Source organism: Canis aureus, chromosome 2, assembly GCF_053574225.1.
Source record: "Canis aureus isolate CA01 chromosome 2, VMU_Caureus_v.1.0, whole genome shotgun sequence".
In the NCBI taxonomy this organism is placed as follows: Eukaryota; Metazoa; Chordata; class Mammalia; order Carnivora; family Canidae; genus Canis; species Canis aureus.
Window position 1 is genome coordinate 41,227,613 of NC_135612.1, and position 22,379 is coordinate 41,249,991.

General features: G+C 38.6%; 1 protein-coding gene across 16 annotated transcripts; it reads left to right on the top strand.

Moving 5' to 3' along the window:
• The first annotated feature begins 27 nt into the window (after positions 1–27).
• On the top strand, positions 28–21,517 carry LINS1 (lines homolog 1). 16 transcript variants are annotated; one of them, XM_077869562.1, is made up of 10 exons: positions 39–176; positions 940–975; positions 9,716–9,825; positions 10,068–10,120; positions 13,737–14,246; positions 14,357–14,446; positions 15,284–15,425; positions 16,621–17,211; positions 18,530–18,701; positions 20,535–21,517. In XM_077869562.1, the coding sequence occupies exons 5-10, from the start codon at positions 13,815–13,817 to the stop codon at positions 21,406–21,408; spliced, it is 2,301 nt and encodes a 766-aa protein (XP_077725688.1). In that variant the 5' UTR covers positions 39–176; positions 940–975; positions 9,716–9,825; positions 10,068–10,120; positions 13,737–13,814; the 3' UTR covers positions 21,409–21,517. The 16 variants fall into 16 exon arrangements, with proteins under 16 accessions (XP_077725735.1, XP_077725679.1, XP_077725766.1 ...); XM_077869546.1 differs by lacking the exon at positions 10,068–10,120; XM_077869617.1 differs by lacking the exon at positions 9,716–9,825.
• The last annotated feature ends 862 nt before the right edge of the window (positions 21,518–22,379 follow it).

The window sequence follows — 22,379 nt, forward strand, 5'->3', positions numbered from 1 at the left end:
CTGGCGGAGGGACTCGACGCGGTTGCTAAGAGACGCCGTCCGCCGAACGGGCCCTCTGCGCATGCGGGAGGGGAGGTCGGCAGGCGCTTTCCGAGAACTACGGTGGCCGGGAGGGTGCCCCTGGTCCTTGGAGCGGCGGTGCGAAGGCTGAGTCTCCCACGCCAGATCCCCGGCAGGTAACTGGGAGCGGCGGCGAGGAAGGCGTGTGTGCGGCCGACTGAGAGGCTGGTGCAGGAGTCTAAGGTTGGGGAGGCGGCAGTCCCCAGGAAGCGAGGAGAGAGGGACGCCGCGTGCCGCCGCCCGGCCCCCCCCCCCCCTCCCGCAGCGCTTTTCAGGCGCGGGTGCCGGGTCCGCAGCTCGTCTTTGGGTCCCTGAGGCCCCTTTAGCTACCAGGCTGGGCTTGCCTCGCCCGGCGAGGAAAAGAAGACTCTCTTTGGGATGGCGGTGACGCTGCAAGAGCCTTCCTGCAAGGACAGGCACCCTAACGGATCTCTGACAACGGAGGGGACAGGAGACCCGACCATAGGCGAGATGCACCTGTCCATTGAGTGCATGGATTCATTTAGCAAGCGTTTGTTGGCCGGGAGCTGTTTCAGCCGTTAGGGAGACAAGAGGGAGCAAGGTAGATGGAATCACTTGTCCCCGTGGAGCTCTCGCTTTAACCAGGGAGACAGATAAACACAAAATTATCAGATAGGGATAACTTATACAAAGGAAGTCGAAGAGAACAATAGGATCGAGTTTGACTAGGACCTGCTGGTTAGAGAGGTAGTCAGGAAAGGTCTCTGAGGAAGTGACATTGGAGCAGCGATCTGAATGAGGAGGAGCCAACCTTGGCACGATCTGGGAGGAGGTGGGGGCGTGGGGAAGAATTTTGCTGGCAGGTAGAATCAACAGTGCAAAGCCTCTGATGCTGGATTAACCTTTGCTGTTTAACAGAAACTGCAAGAAAGAAGATCAGCGTAGTCGAGCAGAGTGAGTAAGAGGGAGGATGATTGGTAATGACGTTGCGGGTGTGGGACAGGCCGCAGATCTTTGCAGGACCTCGTAAGCCATGGTAGGGAAGTGACAGTATCGTATTTATATTCTGAAAAGATCACTGGCTGGCTGCTCACTGGAAAAAAGACTAGCTGGAGCAAGGTTACTGCAAATGTGGAAGGCCACATAGTAATCCAAACAGGCGTTGACGTTATTTTAAACTAAGTCACCTAACACACCGGACATTTGGCTAACACCAATGTCCACATAGAAAGGCCTACTTAGGGGATCCCTGGGTGGCGCAGCCGTTTGGCGCCTGCCTTTGGCCCAGGGCGCGATCCTGGAGACCCGGGATCGAATCCCACGTTGGGCTCCCGGTGCATGGAGCTTGCTTCTCCCTCTGCCTGTGTCTCTGCCTCTCTTTCTCTCTCTCTGTGTGTGTGTGACTATCATAAATAAATAAAATTTTTTAAAAAGGCCTATTTAATTATATAAAGGAAGGAATTTAATATACAATTGCTTTCATGTAAGGAGATGTTATGTGGCAGATAGGAGTCACTGCAAACACTTTGAATTTGTCCCCTGATGTTTTCTTTTACACTATCATTCATTCAAGAGTACACGTTTTGGTGCTTTCCTCATGAGCTACCTATTGGCTTATGTGAGCAAACAGCTCAGTCCTGCCCAGGGAAGCTCATAGTCCCAAGTGTGGGGAAAGCAAACTAGAAAATAATTATAAACAATGCAACGAGGTAAATACTGAGTATAGGTAGTATAGGCAGAGGGAACACTTGGCAGGGCCCCCCTAATACTGAGTTGGATATGTAAAAAGTTTCCCAGGACCGCAGATTTCCAAATTAAAGGTTGGAAGTGAGGGAGAAGGTTGACTATGGCTTAGTCAGAAAGAATGTGCCAAACAAAACTTGGGAACCCTTAAAATGAACGGTTTTGAGGGCCTTAGAGGAAGCCTGTAGCTTAGTTTATGGGGTGGGATTGGTAAGGATTCCAAGAAGCAGATCTTAAAGGACTTGCCAAACTGTGTCCAGGGTTTTGGACTTTGCAGAGGTTTTTCAGAAGAAAGGGGTGCAGGGTGCACTTAGCAAGAAATCTCTTGGTTGTCTGGGGTAGAAGTGGTGTGGAGGGTGAGAGAGGATGGAGGAGAGGAAGGGTTCAGAAAGAGATCCAGATTTCTCTGTGAGAGTAAAGAGAAGTGGGGTGAGGAAGGGTCCAGAAAGAAAGAGGTCCAGATTTCTAGCTTGGATGCCTAGGAGATACAGACACCATAAACTGAGAGGTAGGAGAAAACAAGTTTGAGGGGCCATAGAAGTTGAGTTGAACTTGTGCCAAAGGTACCTGTGGGACCTCCAAGTGGAACTTTGATGGCATTTAGCTACTTGAGTATGGAGCCCAGAAGATAGCTAGACCCTAACTATGGATTCTGGAGTTGTCAGCATGGAGATAATAATTAAATACATTGAGCACCCATGAAATTGCTCTAAGAAGAGAGAGGATACAGGGGACTGAACACTTAAAGATCCCAACATTTTTTCCCCATGATTTTATAATCTCCCCTGAAATAATTGACATACATAACTCTATCAGAATAAGGCATACAGCATGATGGTTCAATTTACATATATTGTGAAATGATTGCCACGATAGATTCAGTTAGCATCCACTTTACTATAGATACAATAAAGAGAAATAAAAGAAAAAGAGAAAAAAATTTTATTGTGATAAAAACTCTTAGGATTTGCTCTCTTAGCAGCTTTAAAGCAATAGTCATCATATTGTACCTTACACTCTTAGCACTTATTTAATCTATAGTTGGAAGTATGTACCTTTTGGCCACCTTCCTCCAGTTCCCCCTCTGGCCCACCCTCTGCTTTTGATAACAAGTTTGATCTCTTTTTCTATGAGTTTGTTTAGATTCCGCATACAAGTGAGATTGTATAGTATTTGTCTTTCTCTAATTTGAATTAGCATAATGCCTTTAAGGTCCATCTGTGTTATTGCAAATGAAACTATTTTCTCATTTTTTATGGCTAGATAATACTCCCATTTTGTGTGTGTGTGTGTATCACAGTTTTTTCATCCATTTAGCTCACTTCCATATCTTGGCTATTACAAATATGCTGTTAGGAACATGGGGGTGCAGATATGTTTTTAAGTTAGTGTTTTTGATTCTTTTGGATATAGTCTGATTTGAAATTGCCATATCATATGGTAGTTTCATTATTAATTTTTTAAGGACCCTCCATACTGCTTTTCCCTAGTGGCTGCACAAATTTACATTGCCACCAGCAGTGCACAAAGATTCCCTTTTCTCCACATCTTGCCAGCATTTGTTGTCTTCTTTTGATGATGGCCATTCTTAACAGCAGTGAGGTGATATCTCATTGTAGTTTTAATTTGCATTTCCCTAATGAATGGTGATATTGAGCAACTTTTCACGTACCTTGTTGGCCTTTTATATATCTTATACGGAAAAAGGTCTAGTTAGCTCCTTTGACCATTTTTAAATTGGATTATTTATGGTATTTTGTTACTGAGTTGTATGAATTCTTTATATATTCTGGGTATTAACCCCTTATTAGATGTATACTTTGCAAACATTTTTTTCTATTCCTCAGGTTTTCTTTTAATTTTGCTGATGATTTATTCAACTATGCAGAAGCTTTTTAGCTGGATATAGTTCTACTCGCTTATGTATTTTGTTGCTTGTGCTTTAGGTGTCATCCAAAAAACTCATTACCAACACCCATGTCAAGGAGCTTTATTCCTATGTTTTCTTCTAGGATTTTCATAGTTTCAGGTCTTATATCTAAGTCTTTCATCCATTTTGAGTTAATTTTTGTTGGGTGTAGATACGGGACCAATTTAATTCTTTTACATGCAAATATCCAATTATCTCAGCACCATTTATTGAAAATACTCTTTTCTGCATTGAATATTCTTGGCTCTCCCATCAGATATTAATTAGCTCCATATGTGGGGATTTATTTCTGGGCTCTCAAATCTGTTCTGTTGGTCTGTTTTTATGCCAGTACCGTACTGTTTTGGTGACTGTAGCATTATAGTGTAGCTTGGAATCAGGAACTGTGATGTCTTTGTTCTTTCTCAGGAATTTTTATTTATTTATTTATTTATTTTTTAGGCTACTTGGAGTCTTTTGTGGCTCCATATAAATATTAGGAGTATTTTTTCTACTTCTGTAAAAAATACTATTGGACTCTTAGGAGGGATGACATTGAATCTATACATGGTTTTTGGTAGTATTGACATTTTAACAATATTAATTCTTCCAATCCAAGAACATAGGTTACTTTTCCATGTATTTGTGCCTTAGAATTCTATTTTTTTTAAGTTTTTATTTATTTATGATAGTCACAGAGAGAGAGAGAGAGGCAGAGACAGGCAGAGGGAGAAGCAGGCTCCATGCACCGGGAGCCTGATGTGGGATTCGATCCCGGGTCTCCAGGATCGCGCCCTGGGCCAAAGGCAGGCGCCAAACCGCTGCGCCACCCAGGGATCCCTGTGCCTTAGAATTCTTTCATCGGTGTCTTGTGATTTTTCAGAGATCTTTCCCCTCCTTAATTACATTTGTTCCTAGGTGTTTTATTATTTTTGATGCTATTATAAATGGGATCAATTTCTTTTTTTTTCCAGAAAATTTGTCATTAGTGCATGGAACTACTACTGATTTTCATATTTAATTTTGTATCCTGAAACTTCAACTGAATTTATTGATATTAGATCTAACATTTTTTTGGTTGAGTCTTTAGGATTTTCTTTATATGGAATCATGTCATCCCCAAATAGAGACAATTTTACTTCTTCCTTTCCAATTTTGATACCCTTTATTTCATTTTCTTGTCTGATTGTTCTCCCAAAGAATTCCAATATTGGAGCATGCTAGGGCATGAAGAAAGGTGAAGAATAGAAGTAGGAGGGCAAAGGGAAGATGTAAGATGCTCTGCAAGATATCCCTTTCCCCTCTATCTTTCTAGGAGAGGGAGGTCCTCTTGTAATTATAGTGGACCAGCTGTAATGGCCTGATGGTAGACAGGGATGATGGAAACCTCTATCCTTTTGTCTTCCAGGCCTTCTCAGTGCCTTAGCCACCCTCATCAGCCTCCCCTAATGTTGGCACTACCCTCGAGTGGTCTGAACAGGTTAGGTAGATTCTAACCACTCATTTATTTATTTGGATAAAATGATTGCTATCTTATTTATCAGAATCCTAAAAGATAGCCTTTGTTCAGAGTGCCTCAGCTTCTGCCTCTAGAATCACAGCATCGTCATTAATGGGGCAATATACAGTATGACCAGTTGGGCTGTGATTACATTTGAACCTATTGTTGCACTAGGCCAAAGCCCAATTTTGAATTGGGCAGAGTTGATTGACAAACTATAATAGTTTTTCATATAAAGAAAAGCATTTTTTTATTGAAACATCGACCATGAAAGTAATTACTTTTCCAAATTTAATATAGGTTGCCTAAGAAAATCTCCTAAAAAAAATAGTGACACTTTTATTGTTATTGTTTTCTGCAAAGAAGGATTAAATCACTAGCAGCTGGTTTTTTGATAATTTTGAAATTGAGTGATGGCAAAATGTCTTTTAATGAATAGACTATGCCCTTAAAATCTACCTAGTTTTCCGTAGGAATATTTTTTAAGAAAATATTTTGTAACATTATTTAAAATACCATTATGCTCAGTTTTTGGTCTAGAAATTTTTTAAATTAAAGTTCTAAAAAAAATAAAATAAAATAAAGTTCTAAAAATAAAGTTCAAATACATTTATATTTAGTTGATATTAGTGAAATCCTATGCATATTAATGCTTGGGATCAGAAGGCTAATGTCCATAGCTGCAATTATTATATATATATTTTTAAGATTTTACTTATTTATTTTAGAAGTAGAGAGCAAGCAGGGGCAGGAACAGAGCAAGAGGGACAAGCAGACTTCCTTGCCAAGTGTGGAGCTGCCATGGGGCTCGATCCCACAATCCTTAGATTATGACCTGAGCCAAAGTCCAGAGTCAGATGCTTAATCGACCTCTGAAATTATTTTATATATATGTGTGTGTGTGTGTGTGTATTTAAAGATTTTATCTATTTATTCATTAGAGACAGAGAGAGAGAGAGAGAGGCGGAGACACAGGCAGAGGAAAAATCAGGCTCCATGCAGGGAGCCTGACGTGGGACTCGATCCCAGGACTCTAGGATCACGCCCTGGGCTAAAGGCGGCGCTAAACCACTGAGCCACCAGGGCTGCCCTGAAATTATTATATTTCTAATTGAATTGTTAATTTGAGAAATTGTAGATTCACGTGCAGATGTAAGAAATTATACAGAGAGATCTTGTGGACCCTGTGACGAGTTTCTCCAATGGCAGCATCTTTCATAACTGTCATATCAAAACCAGGATATTGACATTAGTATAATCCACTAATCCTGTTCAGATTTCCTATTTTACCTCTAATCATTTATCTATGTGTATATTCAGTTCTATGCAGTTTTTGTTTTGTTTTGTTTTGTTTTGTTTTTGTTTCTGTTTTTTAGTTCTATGCAGTTTTAATCACATACATCGGTTAGTGTTGTCTTCACCAGTTCCATGATTACAAGGATCCTTGTGGTGGCCTTTATAACCCTACCCACTAAGTGGATGGGGGCCTGCCTAACCTCTGACAACCACTAATCTGTTCTCCATCTCTCTAATTTTGTCATTTCAAGAATGTGACCACATGAGGCACCTTCGTGGACCAGTGGTTGAGCATCTGCCTTTGGCTCAAGTTGTGATCCTGGGGTCTTGGAATCGAGTCCCACATCAGGCTCCCTGCGGGGAGCTTGCTTCTCCCTTTGCCCATGTCTCTGCCTCTCTCTCTCTCTCTCTCTCTCTCTCTCTGTTTCTGTCTCTCATGAATAAATAAAATCTTAAAAAAAGAAAAGAATAGAACCACACAATATGCAACCTTCTGTGATCGCCTTTTTTTTCTCTTAGGTTATAATTCCCTAAAAACTATCCAAATTATTGCGTGCATCAATAGTTCTTTCCTTGTTGCTGAGTAGTATTCCAGTATGGTATGGATGTGCAAACCATTCATGCGTTGAAGGACATTCGGGTTATCTCCAGTTTTTTGCTATTATGAACCTGCTGTGAACTCTCATGTACAGTTTTTTGTGTGAATATAAGTCTTAATTTTGCTGGAATAAATTAAGTAATAATTAAGTAATTACACACTGCCCAGGTATGTAATTACTAGGTTATATGTTAGATGCAACTACTGCATTGCAAAATTGACCAGAAAGTACAGAAATTTCCCCCCTCCCCTGTATTATCAACACCCCCCCCCCCAGAGTGATATATTTGTTATAATTGATGAACCTACGTTGACACGTCATTATTACCCAAAGCCCATAGTGCGTGCTAGGGTTCACTCTTGGTGATGTACATATGTACATTCTCTGAGTTTGAACATACAGTGGTACACATCCATCATAATAGGATCATACAGTCTTTTCCCTGCCCTAAAAATCTGTGCTTCACCTGTTCATCCCTTTCCAGCACCCTAGCCCCTGGCAACCACTGATCTTTTTACTGTCTCCATAGTTTTACCTTTTCCAGAATGATGTATAGTTGGAATCATAGAGTATATAGCCTTTTCAGATTGGCTTTTTTTTACTTAGTACTACACATTTACGGTTCCTTCATGTCCTTTCATAACTCGATAGCGTTTCATTTTTAGCACTGAATAATATTCCTTTGTCTGAATATACCACAGTTTATCCATTCACACAGTGAAGGACATCTTCACTGCCTCCAAGTTTTGGAAATTATGAGTAAAGCTGCTCTGTACATCTGTGCAGGTTTTTGTGTTGACATAAATTTCCAACTCCTTCAAGTAAATACCAAGGAGCACTATTGCTGGAACATATGGTTAAGAGTATGTTTAGTTTTTTAAAGTAACTACCAGACTGTTTTCCAGAGTGACTAACTATATCATTTTATAATCTCAACAGCAATGTAAGAGTAGTCTGGTTCTCCATATCCTCTCCAGAATTTGGCATCATTAATTTTTATTTCAGTTACAGTGATAGTGGTACTTACTGTGATTTTAATTTACATTTCCCCAGTAGCTAATGTGGTTGAACATCTTTTTGTGCACTTTTTTGCCATCTGTATACTCTCTTCAGAGAAAGGTCTGTTTATGTCTCTTGCCTGTTTCTATTTATTACTATCTTTTGAAATACTGAGTTTTGAGAATTCTTTATATATTGTAGGTATTAGCCCTTTGTTGGATATGTGAGTAGCAAATATCTTTCTTAGTCTATAGCTTGTCTTTTCATGCTCTTAATAGAGTCCTTCACAGAGCAAATGTTTTTAATTTTCTTGAGGTCCAGTTTATCAATTTTTACTTTATAGAGTTCTGCTTTGGGGTCACATTTAAGACTTTTTTTGCCTAGCCTTGAATCCTAAAGATTTTTCTCCTTTTTTCTTTTATCCTAAAATCTTGTTTTTAAGTTTTAAGCTTGTGATCTGTTTTAATTTTTGTAAAAGTTTGAAATTATTTTAAACGAGGAAAAACCAAGGTCTTAGTCACCTATATTTATACTGCCTTTATTTTTTTCTTAAAGATTTTATTTATTTATTCATAAGAGACACAGAGAGAGAGGCAGAGACACAGGCAAAGTGAGAAGTAGCCTCCATGCAGGGAGCCCAACGTGGGACTCGACGTGGGACTCAATCCCGGGACCCCGGAATCACACCCCGAGTCAAAGATAGACACTAAACCACTAAGCCACTCAGGTGTCCCTGTACTGCCTTTAAACTGTTGATGGGCTGATAAAATATGATCTGTGGATAGTTTGGCTTTTCATCCTGGGTTTGATGTATCTTCTAAAAGTAATTTAATATAAAAATTCAATCAAATGGATGGCTTGATTAATGTTTTAACCTTTAGTTGCTGAGTGTCTTTTGAAAAAATTGATCTTGGTTTGCACTCGAAAGTTTTATAGTAATTCACCTTGAGCTTAGATATTCTGCAGCATGTGCAAATGTCTAAGGAGGAGTATTCCGATTTACAGTATTACGGGAGAAAATCTAGAAAGTGTTAAAAATTAGACTGTGTGAATTACCATTTTCACTTAGGAAGCTTATTAGAGACCCTTTATGCATCCATTGTCCTGAGAGTTAGAGCATCAGAGGAAATTTGAGGAAGACCACAGGCTTTGATATTAGTTAGACTTTGTGTGTCCAAAGCCTGGCTCTGCCACTTAACTAGCCCTGTAACTTAGTCTCTCCTTGCCTTAATTTCCTTATTTTAAAATGGATGTGATAATTATCCACCTCATAAAGCTATTGTGAAGCTATTATTTATTTTTTTTTAATTTTTATTTATTTATGATAGTCACACAGAGAGAGAGAGAGAGATAGAGACATAGGCAGAGTGAGAAGCAGGCTCCATGCACCGGGAGCCCAACGTGGGATTCAATCCCGGGTCTCCAGGACCGCGCCCTGGTCCAAAGGCAGGCGCTAAACCGCTGCGCCACCCAGGGAAGCTATTATTTAAAACAGTGTTTGGCACATAGTATGCACTCAATAAATTGTAGCAATTCTTTTTCTTTTTTTAGATTTTATTTATTTGAGAGAGCACAAGTTGGGGGAGGGGGAGAGGGAAAAGCAGACTCCCTGCTGAGCAGGGACCTTGACAAGGGGCTCCATTCCAGGACCCCAAGATCATGACCTGAGCCGAAGTCAGCCACTTAACCAACGGAGCCACCCAGGTGCCCCTAAACTTTAGCAATTCTTATTCCTGAAGCATCGATTTTGTGTGAAGGTAAGTGGGAATATATTACTTTTATATTAAGACACGTATGGTTCAGTTAGGAATAGAATACACAATTCAAATAATTTATAGCACTTAAACAGTAAAAGACTTGAGGCAAATTTTATGCTTTTATCCTCTTTGGCCACCTGGTATTCATTCTCTGCCAAGAGGTATTTTCTGAAAAAACTCTTTGAAACACTACCCATTCCTTGTCCTAATTAGACCTTTCCTAATATTTGTTTCCTTTTCAGGCTAGACAGATCTTTCACATATATCCAGTATAGCTGGTTTAAAAGCTTGTCTGGTAGGTATACCTTCCTCCAGACCAGCATGGAAATGCGCTTGAAATGTACTACCCTTGTAAAAGACTCTTCAGGAAAAAAAGTGTGGTTGGTCAAATACCCTAGTTCATTTTTTCAGGATTTGTCCTTTCCTTTAATACTATTAATTCCTTTAAAAAAAAAAAAAAAAAAAAAAAGCTACAATTCTCAATAGGCTACACACAGACATTTGTTTCAATGCAGATTTCTTTGGCCAGCATCAATATTTTAAAAGACATTGTAATGAAGAAGAATTGATGCTTAGTCACAGTGGAACCAGCCTAGCACCTATCCTCTTTGTACCTGTAAAGGGAAGGAAAAATTCACCCTCTACCCTTCAACATCTTCTAGCTGGACTAAGAATTAAATTTATAAGAGACAAATTAACAGAAAAAAAACAGAGTTTTATTACCTAGGCGCAGAGGCCATGGAATGACATTGACAACTAAAGATATGACCAAGACAGGCAGTTTTTATACTTTCTAGACAAAGAGACAGTAAATCTGTGAAGAATTGACAGGACAGAGAAAACTTAACTTTGGGGGCTCTAATTAAGTAAGGAATTCTTAAGAGAATTTGGATTGTGCTAGTAAAATAGTAAAAAAGTAAAAAGGGTTGTTTATATTAGCCTTCCTGGTTCTAAATGTCCTATCTCTGGACATCAGAATGTCTCTACCTCCTCTGATACTCAGAGGACACATCTCCCATGGGAGATTTATTTCCTGCATAACATAGGGTCTCAGTATCTTTCCTGCACAGGCTGTCTCTGAAGCAACTTTTATTTAAAATAATGTGCCAGAGTGACACATTTGGGGCAGCCTGTCCTTGGCACCCCTACACCTGCCTGGCATTTATTGGCCCCCAGTTCATGCTTTTCAGTCTGATTACTCACAACCACTCTTATCAAAGGAACTGGGTCCCACGATGATACAGAACAGCCCATTTCCCCTTGAAATGGTTGCTTGCTTGTCTATGTATCTATTTATTTACTGGTATTCACTAGTTTTGCATGCTGAAATGTTTGAACCACTCGAAATCAAGGCCCCTTTATGTACGTCAAAAATAACTGAGTAACTACAATCTTATTCGTGGTAAAATTTAAGAACTTGAGATTTGTAGAAATATTATTGAAAGTGGTTTTTTTTTTTTTAAGATTGATTTATTTATTTGAGAGAGAGCGCAGGGGGAGGGGCAGAGGGAGAGAAACCCGAGCAAACTTCACACCAAGCACACAGCCCAGTGTGGGGCTCAATCCCACAACCCTAAGATCCTGACCTGAGCCAATACCAAGAGTCAGATATCTAACTGACTGAGCCGCCCAGGTGCCCCTTACTGGAAGTATTGTTACTTCTATAGCATTGAAATAAAACGCATTCCATTTGTGGCTAAAAAATACAATAATGGACTTGCACATCTGATATTAGTTAAAACCTTAAAATAGTTTATTGTCACAGAATGTTTGACATATTAAAATGTCAGTAGTTTATGTCAACTTCAATAAAAGATGCCAGCAGTTTTTTTTTTTTTTTTTTTAAGATGCCAGCAGTTTTATTGGGAAAAATGTTATTGTCATAACTAAAATATAAGGTGAAATAAATACAATGAAAGTAGACTCTGAAGTAGATTATGAAAGCTAGTTTCTGATTTGTGGCAGAAAAAACTTACCAGATGATTAAGAAGATAATTTGATTCAGGCTCTTGCAACAGGGAGAATGTCCATTAAAATGGGACATCTCTCAAAGAAGAAAATGTGGGGACTTATGAAATGAGATGAGTCAAAGAGGAAGTGTAGAAGTGAGACCTATTGGGAATATGGTGAGCCCTTTCTTGGAACATTAACCATTTTTGCTTTCTGGGAGCAGTATTCTGGTAATAGAGAACATTGATCCCTAATAGATGGAACAAGGTTGCTGATAATTAGTTATGTTTCCAAGTCATGTGGCATGTTCACCACAGTTTGAAAAGAGGATTCAAAGAAACCAAAGTCTCATTCATAATTTAAGTTAAAATCTATAGGCTTCTTAATATTTATTTTTATACTATAGGACAAAAACAAGGTAGTTTTGTCTTGTGGGGATGATCAGGAGATGAAACTCCTTAGAAGCTAATAAGCAAGGGGAGAAACCGATGGAGAGGAAGGTGTCAAGACCAGGGGCAGGTCAGTGGGTCACATTGTCGAAGTAAGACCCAATGTTAGTGACAGTGCCCTAGGACTCTTCCAGGGAGGACAGGGGGTAAAGATGGGCTGGGCATTCATAAATGAGCTGGAGTAGATGAGGGAAGTCCTTGGACTTCATTAAAGGATAAATTGGAAGCGGACAAAGTCATGACCCATACAAAATCAACTTGTATCGGCAGTTTTATTTAACTCATTAACTAATGAAAGAACTGGGCAAATGTCACAACGATTTTAAAGGAAAAGTTAAAGAACCATAATTTATGTGGAGTAAAGGAATGTTGAACTGAGTTTACAAACAGAAGTGCAACTAGCTCCCCCCTACCCCACTGCTGAGGGAAGGGTTGCCCCTCCAGCAGACAATTATTTGCATGTCTGTAGACAAGAATTATTTGCATTCCCATCAGCAATCTACAATTTACAAAGGCTCAAAGGTAATGAAAGGACTGAGCCCCAAAGGATCATATAATTCCCAGAGGCTCAGCATTCCACTGGAAGTATATTCAGGAATCTCTAGCTTCTGCCAAAGTCTTAAATTTTTCCCTGCCATGCTTGGTCTGTAAGTAACTACATTAATACTCCTATTACTCATAGTATTTCCTCTAACGGTCATCTATCAATGATTGTCCATATTCCTTGCTTTATAAGCCATGTCTGACCATCAGTGTCCTTTCCCTTTTCTCCACTCTTACTGATCTCCATCATGACGGAGTCTGAGACAACAGGAGTGTCAAAAGCTGTATCCAGCTACAAGGACAGTGTGTTCACGTTTAGATTACTTTTGCTTAACATCTTATCTTTTTCTTGGCATGGCATTTTTCATTTTTCTCTTTACTGTTGAAAGTACTGAACAAGGATCTTCCTATTATCATTTAATTTTAAGTTGGGAATTAATCCTCAATAACCACAATAGCTTGACCACATAGCGTTCCAGCTAGGCTTTCATCTGTTAAGTTAAAGGTGGAAGTTAATGAATTGGAGGTGGCCCTGTGAGTGTCAGCCTGGGTGGTTATGCCCTTCCAAGGGACATACTACTGGCATCCAGTGGATAGAGGCCAGGAATGCTGCTAAACTTCCTACACTGCACAGGCCAGCTCCACACAACAAAATTATCCAGTCCCTAATGTCAGCAGTGCCAAGGTTGAGGGGCCCTCATGGGCCGCTGAAAAATGTTAAAGGAAAGGCAAAGTTTCTGCTCTGATAAAATTAAAAATAATTTTACAGTCTTAAATCTGTATGGAAAGCATACATTTCATTTTTATGGTCTTAAAATAATCTTATTACCAGTTTTCCATTTTAGAAATTAAGCAATCAGCGTTAGCGTTAACTTGAGAGACTAAGTGATTAAGTGGAAACAGATGCCTTTCCCCTGTAATATGATGCATATAACGTTTGTAATTTTAAAATTATTGTTCCTATTTTAGGTGTTACTGAAGAAACATCTTACAGATTTGTCGCATTTCTGAGATTAATATTTACAGTTTGGAGTTGTCAGCTTTCTCATGAGATATGTTTTGGCAGTCCCAATGGTCCCAATGAAAGCTTTCTTTGACATTTTAGAACAATTATACAAGAAGGTACTTCTGGGAGCCACACTTGAAAATGAGAGCCATGATTACATCTTTTATCTCAACCCAGCATCTTTAGATCTAGATTGCTCTACAACTACCTCTTCAGAATGCTCAAACCACCATGATGTCCAGGGCAGGCATCAGCCATCCTCTGCCAATTTGGCTTCCATTTCTGTAGTGCCTGTGCGTTTGAAGAAACACTCGCCAATATGCAGTGCCCGAGAAATAACGCTCCTTCAGTTAACAGTAATCAAAGTGATGATAACCAGAATATTGTCTGCCGAAACGGACTCCCATGCAAAGGAGAAATACAGAGATGTAATTAAAATTCTTCTAAAATCATCTGACATCGATTCTAAATTAGTAAGCCATTTGTCTTTTGGGGGTTTTTTGTTTGTTTAGATCCATCTTTTTAAAACAAAAGTTTTTAGAACATTCAGCAATCGTGGGTAAATTTATTTGTTTTCCTGTAGACCTGTTTGTTCCAAAACTCGGATAAATTGTTATGTCACATGGCTGCAAAGTGCCTTGCGCTACTTCTGTATTTCCAACTGAGGGAAAAGGTATGATAAGTAATCAAATTATGTTATTTCTTTTACAGTTTCTTTAAAATTGTTCTTTAGCACCGGATCTTACCCTTCAAGTGGTTGTATCAATAAAATGTTTGCTCATTTAATAATATATAAATCCACAAAAGTGTAAGAATACTATAATAGTGACATGTACCAAAAATTAGTCTTAAATATGTCATAAATCATTATAAATTAAATTCTTCACCCAAAGGATGGGTTTCAAGTCAGTCCATAACTTCTTTTCAGTTTCTCAAAGGAACAGGTAGGCCTCCTTCCTTTTCTCAAAAAAAAAAAATTAAAAAGATTAGGAACCTCCGCTGGAGACCAAGGCCATTTTGAAAGGTTTAATATCAATAAGTTCTAAGAATGAGCATGATGAAAAAAAAAACAAATTGAGCATCAGATTTTTCTCTTATCTCTGCATTAGTTAATAAATGTAAGCATTTACTGATTTATTTCAGCTATAATTACTTGTTCCTTTCTCAAAATAACATTTTTTTAAATACCAAAAGGTGGTATTTGTAGTAAAAAATTTGAGAAATGAGAGAATGTATGAAGAACAAAATAAAAAGCACACATCATTCTACCACCTAGAAATAATCACCACTAATGTTTTTATGTTCCCAGTTGAGCCTTTATTTCTATGGCACACTGAGCTTTTTTACTTAAAGGATATTAGGATATTTGTTTTACCAAAAACTGTACTTTTGTTTTGTTTTGCAAGCGTAAACAATGTTATATAGAGTTGTACTGTATATAATAGATAATTTGCAATTATAAAGAAAATTTTCTATTACAACTTGCTTCTTTTTGTTTTCTCACTTATAGATAACATTGAGTAATTCCTGGGTTGCTTTTTGCCAAAAAAATCTCTCTGAATACCCTGAAAATGAGAAGGTGGTATATTGCCTCTGGACCCTTACTGTTACAATAAAAGAAATCTTTAAAGATACATGTTCACAAAAAACAGGTACAAATTATGATTCCCTATGAATATCATTCTTTTGCTTCCAAGGAGCATTATGTTTATATTGAGGATTAAAACTTAATTTACAGCATCTGATCTGTCCCAAAGTATGAAAAACTAAAGAATCTCATTCCAAATTTTTTGACTGAAGATACCTTTTTGGGGATCCCTGGGTGGCTCAACGCTTTAGCGCTTGCCTTCAGCTCAGGGTGTGATCCTGGAGTCCCGGTTTCGAGTCCCCCATCAGGCTCCCTGCATGGAGCCTGCTTCTCCCTCTGCCTGTGTCTCTGCCTCTCTCTCTGTGTGTGTCTCTCATGAATAAATAAATAAAATCTTAAAAAAAAAAAATTCTTGAAGATACCTTTTTAAAAATAAAACATCATAAGGCAAAAATTAAAGCTATTCTATATCACTTTTGATATTTGTAAAATGGATAATTAACCATGGTTATTAGCTGTTATTTGTTTGTTTCAAGTTTTTATTTTTAAGATTTTATTTCTTAGAGCAAACGAGAGTGAGCAAGCAAGCAGAAGCAGGAGGAAGAGCAGAGGGAGAGGGAGAAGCAGGCTCCCCACTGAGCAGGGAGCCCAAAGCAGGGCTTGATCCTAGGACCCTGGGATCATGACCGGAGCCAAAGGCAGATGCTTAACCGACTGAGTCACCCAGGTGCCCCTCAAGTTTTTATTTAAATTCTAATTAGTTAACATATACTGTAATACTGGTTTCAGGTGCAGAATTTAGTGATTCATCACTTAACATATAACACCCAGTACTCAACACAAGTGCCCTCCTTAATGCCTGTCACACAATTAGCCATCCCCCTCCCATACCTTCCCTCCACAACCCTCAGTTTGTTCTCTGTAGTTAAGAGTATATATTCTGGTTTGCCTCTTTTTTCTTTCTCTTCCATGTTCATCTGTCTTGTTTCTTAAATTCATATATAAGTGAGGATTGAGGATAAGGATATCTAGCTCTATCCACATCATTTCTTATGTCAAGATTACATTCTTTTTTATGGCTGAGTAATAATTGTGTATGTATACCACATCTTACTATCTGTTATTCTGTGTTCACATTAAATAAACCAAATCCATTTTTTCATCTTATAAAGTGATAATATTCATAAAAACTGAATTGCAAATTGTTTTAAGAAGCGTTTATTTTTCCTCATTTATAATTACTGTTTTTATCATTACAGAAATTTTAAAGCAGTTCCTGACTCCTTTTGATACTATTTTTCAAGTTTTTTACACTTCCTTATTTTCTCTGCATTTCAAGAGCTGTCAAGACACCTCTAAAATAATAAACAGCATGATATGTTCCCTGGAATTGCTTGAACTTCTTATAGCTTCCAGAATCCATCTGAAACTACATTTCACTTGCCAGAGGATTTTATTTTTGAAACCTTCTTGTGTGCTAGATGTCATTACCTGGCCTGTTGAGGCTTTTGTCAAAAGGAAGTTCATCATATTCATCAAAAAGTGCCTTCTCTGGAAAGTGGGTGAAGACCTTTGTTGGGGATCTGGCCCTGCCCTGATGCCACCAGACCAGCATTTAGATGTAGACATGTTGGCTTTAGCGGATGCTGTTTTGCAAGCTGTGGATTTGGGTTTATTGAAGACGTTGTCTGTCCGTGGAAAACCTCCCTGCTTTGGTGGAGATGAAGTTCAACCTGCATGTGAGTGTGTCCATGGTCCAGATCACGTGATTCTCAGAGCAGCAAGCCTACTTATCATTAAATCCTTAGAAATCAAGTTTCAAAGTTGTGCTTCAGCAAATGAAATAAAAGGTAATTCTCTGAACTCCTTTTATATGCAAAGTAATGAGGAATTGCTTATTCATATGAAGTAGTACATAATTATCAAATCTCAGGACTATAACCCCACTAATTTAATCTATATTTTATCATAATTATAATTTATCAAATTTTCTTTTAAAAAAGGATTAGGATTACATTAAGAAACATGTCAACATTTTGTGGGGTGAACTGAATTTGTATGGCATTTTTAATGACTAAAAACAGAGGTGCTATTGAGTTACCTCAAAGCAAGTGATAGTAGCCAGTTCAATTCAGATATTTGTAGTATTTCATTAGTATTTCCTTCCTAAAATTGGGTAACTACCAGTGTAGATTATCAACACTAGAAAATGAAGTGAAACTAACATGTGAGACGTTGCATCTATTAAGAAATTGTTGCATATAACTTCCAGGATCTTAACTCCACATGTCCTCCATTTCATCTGCTGAAAAGGAATAGTAGATGTCTCTAAACAAGCAGTATATAGTTTTAGTGAGAGGTTTGAATTGTAAGCAGTGACTTCCTTAAACTGCTTTGGATGTCCTCGAACATGTAATTACTATGTGTTAGATCTCATTCTCTGTGGTTATAATTTACAACACTAGGTGGCATATGTTCTATAATTCAGAGTTTTAAGTTACAGTTAAAACTCCTCAAATCCTTTTTGGCTTTTGTGCTTAATGGTACTTTCTTTTAATACTTCAAAAAAAATTTTTTTTTCCTCTTATTTTGAAGGCAAATGATTTTTGCTTGGTTGCGTTGTTGCCTCTAGTAACAGCTGCAGCATCCAGTGAAGTGCTGTCTTGCCTACTACTCATTCATTTATATGCTGTTAGCAAGAATTCATGTGACTCTAATTTCTCCTAAATAATTATCTGGCACTTGTGGCAAGTGGATAATCTGGTTGTACTTTTTTTTTTTAAGATTTTATTTATTTGTTCATGAGAGATACGCAGAGACAGGCAGAGACATAGGCAAAGGGAGAAGCAGGCTCCCTGTAGGGATCCTGATGAGGGACTTCATCCCAGGACCTGAGCTGAAGGCAGACAGACATTCAACCACTGAGCAACCCAGGTGCCCCTGGTTGTACATTTTGATTGTATCCTTTTGAGTGACTCACTTTTTTCCTCTGACATGGTTTCCTTATTTGCAAAGTAGAGACAGTTCCTCACTCACAGGCTTTTTGAAAGTGAATTAATGATCATGCATGTTGGATTACTTGAAATGCAATAATTTTATATATAGGCAACACATTAATGCGTTCATCAGCAGTTGTCCACTCTTTGAAATTTGCATTTTTTTTTGAAGTTGATTTACAGAGTTTCATGTCTGAGTTATTGACATTCTTAAAGCCTCATCTTCAGCCCTCTCTTCAGTCACACAATCCATGTGAGTGGATCTCCAGGGTCTTCATAGAACAAGATGATGACATGCTGGAGGCCGCCAAAGCATCACTGGGCATCTACCTAAAGTTGACCAGGTTAGTATATTTTAAAGTAATTTTGCTAACTACATGCCAGCAAAGCAGAAAACATTTTTAATAATGTGCTGGACATACTATTTACTTTCCATCATTAAGGGGGAAAAAATCCCTAACAATCTTGTGGTTTCCTTATAAGTTCCAATTCCTTGCGTTACCCCTGCCCTACATAAAAATGAGATTACATTTGTGTTCTCATTATGAAAACTTGGCTGGGTAGGCAGATCTAGGGTAGTAGAAGTAGACTAGGAAGCTAGAAAGCATGGATTCTGATTTAGCTTCCATTTTACCTGTGCAATCAGGAGTAAGCTAGTATCATTGTCTGAACTTTAATTTAATTTATGTTTAAAAATGCTTTTCACCCCCAAGACTGACTCTTCCAAAATGAGCTTCCATGTGGTCATTTTTACCTTTTTAAAAAGGTGACTACAAACTTGTAAGTAACCAAAGCAACAACTCAAAATTTTCATGTTATTATACAGCTGAACTAGGGCTGATAGCAACTCAAGGCAGATACTGAGGTTGGTTATGAAGCTATGTCACTGAAGACACTGTATGCTCACCCTATTTCTGCTTTATGAAAGCCACTGTACACAGGGTCATGTCATCCCATGGCAAATGTCTGTAATTGGTTATGAAGCTCATAACTGATGACCTTTTACACTACTTCTGCTCTGCTTTATTAAAACCCTAAAGTATTTGCTTTATTTCCATCCTTTCTTGGCTTCAGAGAAAGGGATTTCTTACTAATGACCGATGGTGTAAAGCTCTGCTGCCAGTTCTTGTATTATGGCACTATTGGCAGTGGCTGCTTTCAGATTGTAAGTGTTTGAGGCCAATTTTCAAAAGGTTCTAATCAAGAACACAAAACTCCTGCATGTGATTTGAATTAGGCTCCTAAACAGTGAGATAAAAATTCAGTCTGGAAAAGCACATGCTTATTAGAATAGATCTCTGTTGTACTCAAAGCAGACTTCTTACTGCTTAGGAAAGAGAAAGCCTCAGAATTAAATCTAGAACTTTTTTCACCTCAGTGTGGCCAAAGAGGCATGTGCTCATGCCATATGTAATTTTTTTTTAATGTAACTATACTAGTTACAATAGTTTTATTGAAAAGGATAGAAATGAACACAAACTACTAGTCTAAGCAAAAAACAAAACAAAAAAAGAAATGGAATTTATTAGCTCACAATTGGAAATTCATTCCAAGGGGGCATGTTGGCATCAGACATCACTGTATAATGGGATTCAGTCGCGTCATTGATCATTGCTCTTTTTCTCTCTCTTGCAACTCTGAATTCATTCTCAGGGCTTCCAGCAATGCCTAGCTTATAGTTATCATCTCTAATAGCTCCAGCAGAAGTCCCAGGGTGGGGGGATCTGATTAGCCTGCTTGGGTCACAGATCCATGTTGGAAGCAATCATTGTAGCCAGGTGCATGAGGCACTCTGACTGGTCAGTCTGGGTCCCATTCCCAGCCCTACTGAGGAGAGCATGGAAGGAAAGGAAGGAGGTCAGTCTCCAGCCCCATGTTACCCTGCGTAATTAGTTACTTGTAGCAATGAGGATTGTAAGACACAGGAAGACAGAGGACTTTTGTTCAGCAGACAATGACCAGAACTACCAAATTCAGTGGATTTTATTTATTTTATTGAGCTAGATTTATATAGAGTTTGTAGAGGAAGAGATTGTTTTGAATTTTTTTTCTTTTAAAAGAATACATGGATTATTAAAAGTAATCTGCTGGGGAATCTGTGGTATGTGAATTATATGTTAAAACTGTTACTTTTGTAAAAAGTCATTAATCTTGGGTCTTCTCACCTTCATTTTCAGACAGTGTAAAGCTACTGAAGGCTTGACCCAAGAAAAAGAAATGTGGAACCATCACACACATAAATATGGCTACAATCCACACTGTATTTTCTTATTCTTATTGAAAAATATAGGATTTGATTCTTCAGTTCTTCTTGACTTTTTGATTTCATCAGAAACCTGTTTCCTTGAATATTTTGTTAGATATTTAAAATTACTGCAAAAAGATGGGGCTAGTTTTTTCACAATTTGCAAATATTTTGATGTAACCGAACTTAAAGATAGCATAAATATTTGTGGTTGTAGCTCCTCACTTGTCCAAGACCGAAGCAGCAACCAAACTGAACTTAGCCTTTGGGCTGCTCTTGGTAGTCACAGAAATGCCCACGCTTCGGTCCCCTGGGCTTCCAATGCTTCTGGACCTCTGAACCAGCCTGTGATGTCCAAGGAGCCCCACGTCACGCTCCAGGCTGCTGCTGGTCTGTCTCCCCCACAAGCTTCTCAAAGTCTGGTAGATTATGACAGCTCTGATGATTCTGAAGTAGAAGTCACAGACCAGCACTCAACAAACAGTAAACAAACATCTTTACAGCAAGAAGCAAAGAAGAAATTTCAGGACACAGTTAGAACAGGTCCAGATGAAAAAGAACTTAGCATGGAGCCTCAATCAAGGCCTCTGGTTCCAGAACAATCTAATATTAATATTCCCTTCTCTGTTGACTGTGACATCTCCAAAGTAGGAATATCTTACAGGACACTGAAGTGCTTTCAGGAGCTACAGGGTGCCATTTACCGTTTGCAGAAAAAAAATCTTTTCCCCTATAATGCCACAGCACTTTTGAAGTTGTTAAAACATACTGAGTCAATATATAATGAGAGCATGAACTCTTTGTAAAACAGTAGCATTTTGTTACCAGGAACTGTTTTTTCCTGCTATAAATTATGCCTTAATGAGATAATAGTAAATTAAATAAATAAATAAATAAATGTACTCGCTAAATCAAGTTTATCTTTTTGCCTTTTCAAAGTAACCTAGTGACTGAATAAGACACCTCGTCTGATACAGTTGTACATCATTTGAAATTTACAGACGTTCAAACTTTATGCAGATTTGGGATATTATATGAGTCCACTTGAGCTGCTGTAACAAATCCCCAAAATTTGGCAGCTTAAAACAACAGAAATCTATTCTCTCGTAGTTCTGGAGGCTAAAAGTCTATAATTAAGGTGCCAGCCAGGCCATGCTTTCTCTCAAGGCTCTAGGGAAGAATCCTTCCCCACCCATTCTTGTTCTTTGGCAATTGTTGGCCATCCTTAGTGTCCTGTAGCTTGGAGCTATGCCAGGACAGTCTCTTCCTCTGTTGTCACATGAGGTTTTCCTGGCGTGTCTGTATCTGGTTTCCCTCCTGGCGACACCAGCCATTGGATTAAGGTCCACTCTTATCCACTGTGTCCTCATCCTAATTTGATTATATCAACCTAGACCCTACTTCCAAATAAAGTCACATTCACAAGTTTTGGGTAGATGTGAATTTGGGAAGGGACACTATTTAATCCAGTATGCTTATTATTTCCCTCTGAGGTATTTACATGTGATGGGATATGTAAAAAACGTAAAATCTTAGGGTTTTTTTTTTGAGAGGTGATTAGCTCTCTGTATATATGTAGGTGTATGGTCTATTCTGTGAACATGAGTCTTTTTTTTTTTTTTTTAAAGATTTTATTTATTTGAGAGCACAACCAGGGAGAGTGGCAGAGGGAGAGGGAGAAGCAAACTCCCTGCTGAGCAGGGAGCCCAATGCAGGGCTCCATCCCAGGACCGTGGGATCATGACCTGAGCCAAAGGCAAACACTTGACCAAGCCAC

Coding starts and splice junctions, on each gene's coding strand:
- LINS1 (XM_077869609.1), top strand. CDS start 13,815: ATGAGATATGTTTTGGCAGTCCCAATGGTCCCAATGAAAGCTTTCTTT. Junction 17,212..18,529: donor TTCAGCAAATGAAATAAAAG/GTAATTCTCTGA, acceptor TTTTTTTTGAAG/TTGATTTACAGAGTTTCATG. Junction 18,702..20,534: donor ATCTACCTAAAGTTGACCAG/GTTAGTATATTT, acceptor CTTCATTTTCAG/ACAGTGTAAAGCTACTGAAG.